Source organism: Asterias rubens, chromosome 5 (genome assembly GCF_902459465.1).
Source record: "Asterias rubens chromosome 5, eAstRub1.3, whole genome shotgun sequence".
Classification (NCBI taxonomy): Eukaryota; Metazoa; Echinodermata; class Asteroidea; order Forcipulatida; family Asteriidae; genus Asterias; species Asterias rubens.
The window spans coordinates 691,440-706,152 of record NC_047066.1 but is presented as its reverse complement, the minus strand read 5'-3'; the positions used below and the strand labels follow the sequence as shown (position 1 = coordinate 706,152).

General features: G+C 36.9%; 1 protein-coding gene across 3 annotated transcripts in view; it reads right to left on the bottom strand.

The window, feature by feature from the left end:
* Nucleotides 1-14,713, bottom strand: part of LOC117290354 (WSC domain-containing protein 2-like) — a 63,621-nt gene that overhangs the window by 27,517 nt on the left and 21,391 nt on the right. For all 3 annotated transcript variants that reach the window (XM_033771703.1, XM_033771702.1, XM_033771704.1), the window contains exons 3-4: nucleotides 11,717-11,837; nucleotides 8,527-8,726 (exon numbers count right to left, since the gene is read on the bottom strand). In XM_033771703.1, coding sequence (XP_033627594.1) covers nucleotides 8,527-8,726; nucleotides 11,717-11,837 — 321 coding nt within the window. The remainder of the gene's footprint in view (nucleotides 1-8,526; nucleotides 8,727-11,716; nucleotides 11,838-14,713) is intronic.

Sequence of the window (14,713 nt, the reverse complement as noted above, 5' to 3'; positions counted from 1 at the left end):
GTGATGCAAAACGTATAATAAAAAAGTGAACAAACAATAAAATGTGTTTAATAAAAAAAAAAACAGGTGCTCCTATGTTATGCACGGTCACCTACTGAAAAATAAATAATAAATGCACGTTTTCCAGGTCGTTTTATAAATGGGAACCGGTTCCGCATGTTATAAGAACGACTCTTACGTTTAGTTGAATAATGCTTTAAATATTGACATGCCTCGAAGTAATTGAATTGTATGGTTAAATGTATGGTTTTTGCCGAAATGGATCGGGAGAGTGTAAACTAATCACAAAATTGAGAAACAGTTTGATAAATGTGCCACAAACCAACGCTTCAACTGACTTTTAAATGAAATTGAAACTCGTCTGTTAAAGCCATTATACACTTTCGGTAAACAGTATTGTCCAAGTCCCACTCTTCGTGTATCACAACTAATATATAAAATAACAAACCTGTGAAAATTTAGGCTCAATCGGTCATCAAAGTCGGGAGAAAATAACGGGAAAACCCACTCTTGTTTCCGCGCGTTTCGCCGTGTCATGACAAGTGTTTAAAATAAATCCGTAATTCTCGCTATCGAGAATTGATATTGTTTTAATGTTTTCTCAAAAAGTAAAGCATTTCAAGGAACAATATTTCAAGGGAAGTCTTTCACCATTACCTTCTGTAAACCCTGTAAATTATTTGTAAATCTGTGAACTTTTTTTTTCCTGTACCGAAAGTGTATAATGGCTTTAATGACTACAGTGAACTTAATCTTTTAAAGTTCATAACGGAAATGTTTCATTCATCACACGTGTCGAATAAAGCAAGTGCCCATGCTGATGCCATTTACCTATCACCGGTGCACCTGCAACGAACTAAACCTTGCGAAATCTGGTAACCAGACCCCACACAGCAACAGACAGACGCAATTAGTCAGTTTATAAGCCACTACACGTTTGGGACCTCCAATAATACAGTACATATCAGATGTCTTTTCATTTTTTGTTCGCTGGAAGCGGACGTGTGAGTTCGCGAAGTGGCACGCTCGTTCGCACCTAATGGAAGGCGTGAATACCTATTGAGTTTAATCCCATGTGGATATCATCTTCATTCATATGGTGTGACGTGGTTTTCACAGTCAGGTAGAACGATGAAAGGACGAGTTAACCATTGGTTAACTCGCCATTCGGTAACTCTCTGGCGAGTTCCGTCTGTTTAATAACGCTCCTATGAACTTTATTGAATTACACTGTGCTCATTAAAGCTGAAAACTTAAATCAAAACCGCTTGAATTCCCTGGGGATGATGCAGTTATGATGAGATGGCTCTATTTTAATATCAGATGGGCCTGCTGGATTTATCAAGAGGGGAAAACCCAAAGGTTCTACAAAATGAAGCCGGTTAAAAACTAAAGATTAAAAACAAGAAGATTCAAAAATCTATTTTTAAATTCAGATCTCCATGGTGGATCTAGGACAAAGATCACAAAATGAATCTTCAATCTTCAACGGTGGAATCCTTATTCAGCTATATATAGCTTTACTAGGATGATGCAGAGTGACAACACAGGCAAATTGCGTAAAAAAATAAAAGGTGAAGTAAAGGTGGCCACAAGACAAAAAGACTGACAACAATAGACGATAAACTTAGAATGCGTATAAAGATTGAAAAAAGGAGGTTTAAAAATCTTCTTTAATATCAGATGGACGTGCTGGACATAGGAAAAGCCCAAAGGTTCCACAAACTGAACTCATATGGCGGGGAAAAACCTAACGAAATCAAAATAAGATAATGCAGAAATCCAACCAATGTCTTCCCTCATAAGACAACAGGCCTAACTTTAAGGAGTTGGAAGTCCAATGAATTTATTTAAGTGTCCGGCAGAGCTGAGGAGTTGAAAACACCCAAGACCTTGAAACCACATCTCCAAGCTGCTCCTTGAGGAAATACACAAAGTCTTAAAAGATTAGAGACATGTCCGTTATTGATGAAACCTTATCCCTCACTGACTTCGCATGACAGTCTTAAAGTATTGAATACCACTGCAGTTTGCAAGAAGAGAATTTTCAAACCGGATGGTTATAAAAAAAAACTTCTTAAAACCCTGAAGAACTTCTTTGAAACGTGTACTCGTGAATGCGATTATTCCGGTTTAATTTATCCTGCATCGCAAGATCAAATTAATCGCGTTTTGTATCGATATTTATAGAGAAAAAAACAAGCAGAGTGGTGTATAAACATTTCTATAAAAAAATACGAACATTTAGAGAAATCAGTCGTTGAAGATATATTTTCAGAAGCCACCTACTCTGTTACAACTCAACTAAACTCAGCCAAATAGGATGCCCGTGCCTCCTAACTGGACAACAAACAAAGCTGACCTTCGGAGTTAAAGGTCTTTGTCCCTTAAATTTAACTTCACGAAATGTACTTTCTGCCGTCCCAGACTCCGACATGAACTCTATTTCCTTCGCATACAGACTTGATTAATACGTCTCTGACTAGATTTCCTTACTATATTATTCCTTGCACTTCCTCGATCAATACTACACGTGTGTGCCAAAGAGCTTTGCAAAAACACTGCGTCAAAACTACGTCATGGTAACAAACTGCCTCATATTTCACACGAAACACTTACTTAAAATATTCACTCTATCATGTAATTCGCCAAAATGTCGAAGTAAAAACAAACTCGACAGTGATTGTTTGTTCAAAGTTCATCAAACTGAAAACACAAACGTATACAAAAGGACTTTAACAAAGCCTACGTAGCATCAAAAGTCAACAACTTGGTACTTCACTTCCTTTCTCATTTACTTTTTAGCTTCTTGTGACTACACACAATACGTCTAGGACCCAAGGGGGTATCAGATCCTACACACTGCAATGTAACGTTATCCAATAACGCGTGCTAGCTCTCTTTCCCTACCATCGAGTGTTTGTTCTGAAAGGGTGTTTAATTCACTGACCTATATCCATTTCTGTTTTAGCAGGTTGTACAAACCAAGAAAAGATAACACCATCCTCAATTTGTCATCTTATGTTTCATCTAGCCTTACCATAAGCAGCTGGTTGCACAAATCGTATACGTGTTCACCATCTTGGTCGTGTTCCCTGACGTACACAAGTGGAATTATTGCGAGAATTATCCGCCAGACAAAAGGAGCCACTCTGCTAAGTGCCCCCTGCCCTGGATTTGCTTACAGATAACTTACTAACAGCTTCGTAGTCATTGAAAACAAACCATTGGTTAATTGCTAACAGATAAATGTTACTAAAATCCTGAATATAATTATTTTGTTTTTCTCAAAAGTGGTTTACCGTTGTGCCCACTGTCTAATAAGCTTGTAAGTGTCAAACTGTTCAACCCTTATTAATGTTTGATCAAAATATAGGTCAATGAAATCCATGTATGCTTTAACCCTAGTCACACGACAGCAATTTAGCAAGGGTTCCTTGCTTAATCTTAGCATGGTTGCGAACCGTGTGAAAGGACAACAAGGTTTGTACTGTCGTACTGTCCATAAAAGACAGCACTTAAGGTTTCACTAGGGACCTGAGTCGAGACAATGTTGTGTGTGAAAAGGGCTTACGACATACGGGTATGAAGAATCTATAAAAATAAAAATAAATGCGGCACCTTACGTATATTGCATGGTATAAACTGATATTACATTAACTCAAATCCTTTAGCTACACACACACATCTAGTTTTCCCTGCTCTAAGGGGGTTTCTGTATCGCCAGACTCGAACGGAATATTATTTGACCCTGAAGCAACTCGACGCCCAGAGAGTACCGTTCAGAATGGCTTAAATCCCCCATCGTCGCTAACAACAAACTGCTAGACCTAAATAGTGGAGGATCATCGGAGAGAATGCTACAACATTCAAAAGCGATGATTTAAAAAGGCGTTTGACACTATTGGTAATTACTCAAAATAATTGTAAGCATAAAATGTACTTAACAAGCAATGGCGAGCTGTTGATAGTATAAAACATTGTGAGAAACGGCTCCCTCTGAAGTAAAGAAGTTTTTGAGAAAGAGGCAATTTCTCACTCAAATATTAAACTACTTCAGCTGATGAAGCATTTTATTATGCGTCTACAAGCACATAGTAACGAACAAAGGTGTTTTTCTTTCATTATTATCTTGCAAGTTCAATGACCAATTTAACCGAACTTTTACAGATTTGTTATTTTATGCATTACGCTGGGATACACAAAGTGAGAAAACTTGTCTTTCACAATTATATCAATTTCAGCTCGCCATTGACAATTAAACAACATGTGCCCCTTTAACTGTATTTAACAATACGTTAGAATTATTGCGTTTAGTGTCAAGAGACTAAAATACAACATATTGTCGGTCGAAAAATATGATTTTATTTGATGTATAATTTAAAAAGTTCCCTAAGCTAGAAGATGTGTTAGTGTATACTTGCATGGCCCTATCCGCCAGTGATTACTTCAGTTGGATGTGGCATGAGTAAGATTTGTCCAAATAGTGCAGTGAGTGATGAAGTACAGTAATCCAAGTTGTTATAGGGTGCTATGTCATCCGTCAATGTCGTAATCACAGGGTAAACAATGTTACCTTTGTGGAGTATTCTTCTGTATCATTTGTTCATGCACAGTTTCACATAGACTTTGTGCACAAATATCCTCGTGGACTTTCCCTTTAGACTTCCCCAGATTGGTTCCTTTTGATTTCTCTTTTTGTTTTGTCCCGGGTCCCATAAAGGTATCCGATAAGAGCACATTCAACCACATGGTTACGAGCCCCTATAAATTTAATGTTCTTATCTGGTTATGTGAAATGACAAATTATTATTTGAGTTGTTAATGTCTATTTTGCACATTTGTTATTGGAGAAGAAAGCTCAACGAGCCAGCCAGACTTCGAAAACTGTCTACGCGTGCCTTTGAAAAACTTTGAAAATAATTTATGACCGAATTTTTCAAAATGGCGGCTTGATGTTTCTTAGCCGCCATGTGTTCTTCCGGTTTTCCCTTAAGGGTAAATACAATATTAGCTCATTCGATTCAATATATACAGTTTGTTTGTACACCTGCGTCCATATCATGTGGTTCTGTGCTAATCAATACCATAGTCTACATGAGAGAAATATAGAACTATATTTGGGGGTTTCTTCATGAATGTCCATCAAAAATGACGCGGGAATCTCGTCCAAAGTAATTGAACGTGTACCTCGTGCTTTATGTATTGCATGGCTCTGACAGTGACTTCAAGTGCATGTTAAAAATAATCATGATGCGTTGTTTGATACTTCCGCAGTTTCAGCATATACATTTCTAAGCTATAATTATACTTCTAACTAATTTAGAAGTATTATTGTACGTGTCGCGTCGACCCCAAAACTTAAGCAACTTTTCCATAAGTTTTTTGAAGCAGATTCAATACATGAGTAATGAGGCTCCGACAAGACTTTGGCACCGATACTTTTACGATGCAAAATATTTAAGATCTGATGGTTGTGTTATGAATGCATATGCTAACAGTGTACGTAACTCAATGACATTATTCGTATTACATCCACACGATATCACGGCTCCGTACATCAGGCGCTTTCATAGAACATAAAATATTGCTAAACAAATATCTGCTGAGGTCAATAAAGAGACAGTCCCAAGCATATGTAAAATGGTACTTTTGCTTGTAACCTTATTCTGGTTATATAAATAGTACTGTGCTAACTCGCTACTTGTTGTTCAGTGTCTGGTGTCTAGCCTACCGTGCGCATGTTAACTTCAGTAAAACACTAATTGATTGATGTTCAGAGAATAAGAGCCAATCTAAGAATAAGATCGAAGGAAAGTAACTAAACAAAAGACTTGTATCTTTAGTTACTCGAGTGAGATGGATGTAGTTTATCCTGAGCGAGGCTCCTGAGGGGATTTTGAGAACCGGAATGTGAGAGGATCTTTCCCAAAGCGACGCCGTGTCTACGCTTCATATCACCCGTGCCAAACTCAGCGTGTGATGGTCAGATACGGATCTGTGAATTCTAGGGTTGAGTAGATTTATCGGTGAATCATAACTTTAGAATTCACGTTTTGTACTTCTTATAAACTTGGACTGAATTCAAAGTAGAGTGCCCAGGCATTAAGGATCTACATTCATCTCTCTACCTCATCTCTTTTCTGACGTCACGAAACTTTGGTTGTGATATGATGATTATCGTGCACTCATGGCTGTTTTTAATGTACTCCGCGGCAAGACAGTATTCTAAAGAACAAGCTCTACCTGGCAAGTAGACACATACACATGTGTAACCACAAACAAATAAACATATTAAAACTTCACCATGCAGTGCTTCAAACCCCATAATGTTGTCAAGTTGTCAATGTTGTCACTATATGCGAGCCTTTGAATAACCCTTTTGGGGATCTGTTAAAGATTAATTGATTGGATGCCGAGTGGGTTGGGTCAATTCGCAAGAAGCAGGGTTTTTAATGCCAATATATTTATGGCTGTTTTTCAAAGCTCTCTTCCAAGTACCAATGTCAGTCCCATGTTACCATCGCTTTAAGCAGATGCAAAGCGATATCGGCAGAAACACCTTCCGATAATCAGGTCACCGGGAACAGAATCCCACATCGTGACAGAAACATCGACTTGCCGCAATGCAGGAGTGTATAATGTGAAAAAGAAATACATCGAGTTTCTGCCCAAACCGTCAACTGTCGCCTGCCGCAACTTTTGACCGTCCTCTACACTAAAACCTGATTATCACTTTCCCAGCTTAGGTCTGCCTCACACCCAATCTCTAAATTGAGTTTAATGTAGTGACAGGTCAAGCTTGGTGTTCTGAAATCGAGTTTATAGAGAAATAGCTCTAGAATTCAGTGTTCTTTTCATTCGCCTGCTATCCACTTCGCGTATTGCACTCAACATGCAGATATCAAACTAGATTCGCTGACGCATTTCGCTATACTGCTCGTCCTAATTAAGTTTCGGTTTATTTTCCCCGTTTATTTAAAGGTGTTCTGAATACATTGTGAAATAATGGCCTGTTTATAAATTCAGAGTTTTTCAAGGATTTTCATTTGGTTTGCTCCTTGACGATAATGACAATTATTTATATGCATATTTCACAGTTGAAATCGATAGCAACTATTGTGGAACTTTTAAATATTGTTCAATTTTAAACCAATGGAAGTCATAGTTACTCGCAACGAACCAGCAACTAATAGATGCTCCCGTTTTTTATACAATTTGTGTCAATGGTTCTGCACATCGCCTCATCTCACTCATGACCAACACGTATAACGCCAAAGTAGTTTATTATTCACAGACACACGCTACCACAAGCCAGGACGGACTTCCAACCTATACATTCACCTATATGATCCATGAGCATTTTACCCTCTCCGAAAAACCAAAACTCTATCTGAAACTTAGTTTTTCCATGAAGTATTTGGTTAATAATACCACAACACCTTTTTGGAATACAATGGAGAATCGTCGTACATCTCTTGACAAAAAGCGGATCATTACAAAGAATATTATTGCCATCGAGAACAACATTGGAGCAATGATACGCTCTAAACACTTCCGGGTTAAACCGGGTTTCGCGAACCTGACCCATTTTGGGGTCAGATGATCTGGAATCCTCATCCAAATTATCCACAAATGGGTCGACAATGTCGCAAAATCCAAGTTCAATTCTTAAACAAACATCACAAGATCAAATTGAGAATACAGACGTGCAATAAATTGAAGAACCAAGATTCCACAGGTCAAACAGACCACCGCATTTTCAATAACGTAAATCCCAGTTGAATCCAGCTGAATCCACCATTGGACATCAACATGACAAATATCTATAATGCATTTGATGTTTAGTCAGCAAATAGCCCCTCCCATTATACAAATATTCAACGTTCGATGAAGTCAACATCGAATCGCCGATTATAGCATAAAAGCTTTCCAGTACCTTGATGCTAAGGTGTTCATGTGGTAAAAGCTAAAGCATTAGAGCTACCTGTGAAGCATTAGAGCTGCATGTTACGCTATGCCCCAACAGGTAACTGTCGAGGCTCGAAACCTTACACGTTGTCATGCAGTTCACCGTCATTGGCTGTCAAGCAGTGAAATGAGGTATCTCAACAAAAGATCATTCTCATTTACGTTTATCCGAAATTAACGAGATCGAAAAGAATAATTTTTGCTGATGCTTCCTTACTTATAGATCTGATATTGTTATAAGACGCTGCTTGAGCTGATTTTACATGGTTGCGTGTTTAAACTGTGACAAACATGCTTTATAATATCAATTAATCAGCAATCAATTAATCACAATTCAATAAATATACCAATCAATATTAGTCAATATATCAACCAATCACATAATCAATCAATTACCACAGCCTTGTATTTCAGGTGTGTATAGCTAAAACAAATTTTCCCTATTCACACAGCCTGTTTTATGGGCTCTTTCTTGTTATGATCTATTATGCGATTATTAAAGGGCACAGTATCAATGACGGTCTATGACGGTCTTTATCAGTGGTTTCCACTCACCTTGCTGCCCACCAGTAGCATGATGTCCGTTTTCTACTAGTATTTGATACATTGATAAGTATGGTGCGCCCCCACACGTTGATGTTGTGTTGCCTGCACATGTTGCATTACATAGGTTGTCTCTTACTGGTTGGTTATGGTAGATACGTTTACCGCAGTAACATTCGCTATGAAACTCCAAACCAGCGTAGTAACTTCCCCTTTTAGAGAATAAGGAATAAATAAAAACAAGATTGCAGGATTTTCAAACACAATTTCGATAGGTTTAAAAGGTTGGGTACTTTTTGAAGGACACAAAACACAACGTCTATAGATTTACATTAAAATTACACAGTTTGAAGAATGTAGGTTAGAAAGCTTAACTGAAAATATAACTTGCTGTAGCGATGTTGTTTTTGAGATATGAGTAAAACAATGTCATGAAAATAATTTTCGTCTTAAGAGATGATGAGCATTATGGTAACATGTACAACGCATTTTACCGGTGTTTGTTCCAATTTAATATGTTAAATACTTCAACGGTTATTGAACACCAAGTAATAAACCACAAGGAAAACTGACTTGGTAAATTTCAGTAAATTGATGAAAAAAACAATTTGAACAGAGTTGGATTTGAACCTGTGGACCCCAGATCTCGTGTGCTAAATACCCCTAATGTTGGCGGTCTACATATTCTGTCAATATCTGTGTTCAACTAAAACACAAACCACAGTTTAAAAGAAATAAACAACATGATAATGACAAATGACAATAAACATGTTGAAATATAATATAAATACAGAGTATTTTTAGTAAACAAGAAAAGATCTTTTAAATTAAGTGAACATTGTAGGAGTGGTTTTGAAACAAAAATAAACAAATTAAATACACAACCCGCACGAACCCATCAAAACTGGAACATACACTATAACAACTCCTTTTTATAGCTCCATGCCAAACACAAAAATACGAATAAGGGAACCAGTCTCAATCAATGCACATTAATTTTGTATATTGTTTAGTTGGTAACCTAACCTATATGCAAGCAAAAAGTAGTACTGAGTATACAGTACTAACACGCATCGGTAAAACCAAAATTAATATTCTTTTTCCCCGATGCAAATTGTCATCTATCAACAAATTAATAGTTAATCGCCTGATTTTTCTACCCTAGCAGAATCTTTCTCGAAGGCTAAAAATGTTATTTGTACTAGGCAAGACAAATCTTTGATTAGAATATCCTGGCATTAGATTCGTCGACAGTAAGGAGACATCCATTGTTTAGCAACAATTCGAGTCTTTTCATTTCATGTTCAAGAAATTTATTTCCAATCCAACCGACAGTCTAAATAACCATAACAAAGAACAGTAGGGGGTAATTGGGAATGTGGGAATAACCAGAAAAGCCAAAGCTTGTGGTAAACAAGCACTAAAGCATGCACAGACAAAAAAAAACAATGGACTAACATGGACATTTTAATGTACATGTTAGTCCATTTTGTATTTTTTAAACACGTATAGTGAGAGTAGTGTAAATACTCTCAGAATATATTCTCTGAATAATAATGTATAAATACTTCCATTGATTGATAATCTAAACTGTTTAATAATTTCCACAATTGGCAACCATGAACAGATCACAGACCGTGAAGCTACAAATTTTTGTTAATAAAGCGAGATAACAATCTAATGCAGTTGGGTGTTTTCAAAGTGGATTTTAGCTGAAATCTGAAATAAATCGACATTATTGATGATAATAAGGGATACTGATCTAGTCGTCTCTATTATATATATTGTAATGAGATACATTTGAAGATAGAAACATATCAGATCGCCAGAGGGTGGAATATCGTCCAGTACCGCATAAAGAACTCAATGTCTCTTTGTGGATTTATCTTTCTGGCAGGAATATCTCGGCCTATACGAACTAAAAACACCTTGTCACACCCTAATACTCAGCAAGATATGTGGATGATAATAATTATATCAATTACAGTGGCACTAAACCTGACTGTATTTATGGGTTGTAAAGACATTAATGATATGCATTGTACGCGGGAATATAGGGCTTCACTGAGTTATTCATATGGACAGCCAGGTAAGCTGTTCGTGAGATCTCACGGGATTTCAATAATTCACGTAAACAAGTCGTTGACCACAGTGAATGCAATGCGTTTTGGATTCTCATGCATTATATGGTGTCTCGTTCTGAACGGTGATCTGCGACCTGGCTCTATCACGAAGGTCACAGTGACGTCATCATATAATGCCCACCATTCATCCAATGCAATAAATATGGGTTCACGTAACTATGGTTACCAGAGACGTCTCTTTGAAATCCAATCCTTGAAAATGAAGTTAATTTTAGCAATAAACAAACAGATGAGATGTTATATTATATTTATTATAATCAGACTGTGTCTGAAAGTGCGTTGCAGTAACGTTTGACCATGGTCATCTACATGACGCTTATTGCCAAAGACGTTGATTTAGAAATAGATTGGTGTTTCTCGTTCAATTCGGATCGTACAATACGAAGATTAATATATCACTACAATAGTACAATTACGGCTTAATTTAATGGCAAGATGGTGATGTTCGTATAGCCTATTATAGTCAAGCAATATGTTGCTACTTTTGGTTGAAACGAAATGAATTTGCACTAAATATGTAATAATACCTTAACAACAACAGAAAATGACTGGGTAAGTTAACCATTAAGTTTTGATGACGTCAAAGTAAACCATTTTGACGAATGGGAAACAATTGTGTCTCTCCACAACTGTCGGAAATACAAGACCTAGTGTAGCACTTCAGCAATGCAGTAAACAAAACGTAACGTACATGGGTCCGTTTAATTTTGGGGTGAACAAAGACAGATTGACGATAAAGGAGTTTGAATTTGCAACTGTGACATGCAGGCGCTCTACCAACTTAAATATCTAGCCATAAGATGGCGGCTTACCAATGGGAGACTTTGAAACGATAGGTGGCAGCAGATTTGTTTAACTGTTTTACGTACATGATTTTCTGAGCATGCTCATAAGAGAACATATTACCTTGTAAGTCTGCTGCCACCAAGTGTCACAAAGTCCCCAGTTAATTTATCAATGTAGGGCGTAAACAGTACACCGTGAGGTATGTCGTCAGTATAGTCATTTCGTATGGCAGCATAATGGGGAAGGAATATTCTGATTATAAGCAAACGCACCTTTTACTGCAGTGTCGAACACACAAAGCAACTGTCATGCGCCTTAGGTCAGTTAAGAATCCTTCCCGAAGCGCCCTCAACGTTCTCTCTGTCTCATCACGGTAGCAACCTAAATATAGTACTGTCAAGAAAACAAAGAGAATTAATAACATAAAATAACATGAAACCAAATAACAGAACCCGATGAAACAAACACTGATATTTTACAGTTTGGTTTGTAAGTTTTTCAGTCCAGGAACATGTCATACCTGTATATTATAGGATATTGTATACAGTTGGATACAAAATGCCGCAAATTTTCAAAGAAATTATTATGATTTGTATATTAAAGATAATTACTGTACTTTACAGCAAATCTAGCTTCACTGAGTGATGGATATGTGCGCGGTATATTCAACCATAAGAAGCCATTGATTATACTGCAGCTAATAATTTGTTTCAGATAACCTCATCGCCCCATCAAAAAAAAACTCAAAAAAACAACTGAGATGTTTACCCCAACCTTCGTACATACACATGTACATACACAAATATTTTGTATAGGGCCTACCGCCAATTCATTAAAATGGACATCATACATGACGTAATGTATACCTCACGAGTGATATTCAGTTGAATACAATATAATGAAATCGTGAATATTATTACAAATCCATCAAACTTGGTGTTACGATATTTATTTTATACATGTCTCTTATTTGTTATCAAAGTTAGGGATTCTCATTTTATTATATTTATCCACAACAATTGTTTTTATAGATAAAACAAAATATATAAAATTCTATGCCAATTAAGGTTTAGAACGTAGCAAACTTTTTGTGTAATACTGAAAGTCACCTTCGCATTCCTTCAAGACACTTTATCCCGAACCTATCAATTGGAAATAAGTGTCATTTCTCTGCATTAAAAATGTACACGGTAATATATATTTGTTTTTTTCGACAACCATTAATTTATCCATAATGATCATGGCATACATTGTTCCTGTATATAGGATGGCTGGGGTATTAAACGATGGGTGTATACACGTGAACATGACAACATCAACCCGTGACATTGGTTTGATGCACGTTCTAGTTGTATATAGCCAACACCTTCCGTCGCTCAATACAGCCCTCGGCAACATCCAGAATATCTCAAAAGGTGACAACTTCTACTTGGTTTTCCCGATATTTTCCTAGCACTCCTGTCGGATTCGTTGATTATCGGTGTACTTAAAGTGTAGTGTAGCAATTGGAAAACCCAACGCTTGTGTTAAAGGCAGTGGACACTATTGGCAGTTACTCAAAATAATTGTTATCATAAAAACTTACTTGGTAACGAGCGAAGAGGAGCTGTTAACAATTTAAACATTGTGAGAAACAGCTCCCTCTGAAGTAGTGTTTGAGAAAGAGGTAATTTCTCACACAAGTAACAAAATACTTCAGCTGAGGTCTTTTGTGACGCGTTTGAAAGCACATATGTTTTTTTTTTCTTTTTTTTTTCTTCTTTCATTTTTTTCTTGCAGCTTTGAGTACCTATTAATTAAAAAATTTACCAGGTTCTTTAGTTGATGAATATGTTGGGATATACCAAGCAAGTGAGAAGACTGGTCGTTGACAATTACCAAACGTGTCCAGTGCCTGTACACACTTCACAGAGAAGAGAGTTTGTAAACACAGTTGTAGAGACAATATGGTCCTTGACCAATAAGAGTATTGGAAATAACAGATGGTGAGACCAATTGAATGTACTTCGTCAGTACTTGAGAACTTTGAATGGACAGCTTTGCGACCATAATTGTAAAAAATGTGCATACATGTTTTCATTAGAAAAACAGAATTGCACATGGTCGTAACACTATATCGATGCAATGTCTAAAACATCTACTAAAATGTTATGAAGTATATACCATGGTCGTTTATTAATAATCATATGAAAAATTTCGGTTGAACTTCAAGAAAAATAAAGTACAACTCGGCATAAACACAACCGACTTGGGTGAACAATGTTCATCCGTCACTGAACATCATAGAACATTGTGGCCCTAAATACAGTTATACGGTTGTTTTTGTTGCTGTTGTTGTTGGCTATTTGTCTACGCCACTTTCCAGCTTCATTATTTGTTTAAAACAAGATGATTATGACATAAATCAAACTTTTAGCTTCATCGAAGGATGCCCCGCCTAGATACAATCCGAGAAACACTAAGGCACACTGCGGCCATTTGTTAAAATCGCGTTCGCTGTTTTCGATTACAATAATTTTGTTGTTGTAATATTCATAAAATCATCATGGGTCATAATATCAATGGTTAGACTATGTCTGATTCTGTTAAGATAGTTCCATTACGATGCTAAGTTTGATGGATGGCATTTGTGTCGTCTTCAACGTTAAGATATCATAAAGTACTATGAATGCAGTCACTGTAGAGGGGCCGTCACAGTTCAATCTCATACACAGCTTTCAACTTTAATGATTTCAAGACTGGTTCGAGATTTACGGATCAATGAACAGCAGAATGAAAGTGTCAAGAAATGTTTAGGGCCTACACGTATTTTTATGTTGACATACTTAAAAATCAGGGAATAATAATGAGTTGTTGCAAACTGCTTACCAACCAAAATAACCTATGGTATAAATGCAACAAATATAGGATGGCCTGACGTTTTGAGCTTATAGCGGAGTCTTTGTCGAAGGCTATCGTAATTGTAATTTTTTAAGCAGTGAGGTGGAATAACATGACTAGAGAGGAGGGAGTCAGACAGCACAGACACAAAGCAAGGGGTAAACAATGAATATATGGACTGACAAAGAGGGGGGAGGGGTTCAAGGAAGGGGCTGGTTTGACCATTATTGTGGAAACACAAAGGACAATATCAAGGGTGCTTGGAAGAGGGAGGAATGGTATTTAATTAAGCAATCTACAAGAAACTTGAAACCCTGTCCACTTTCTCTATGGTTTGTCAAAGACAAGAGCAATTCAATCAAAACTAATTTTCGAGAATGATTCTTGTT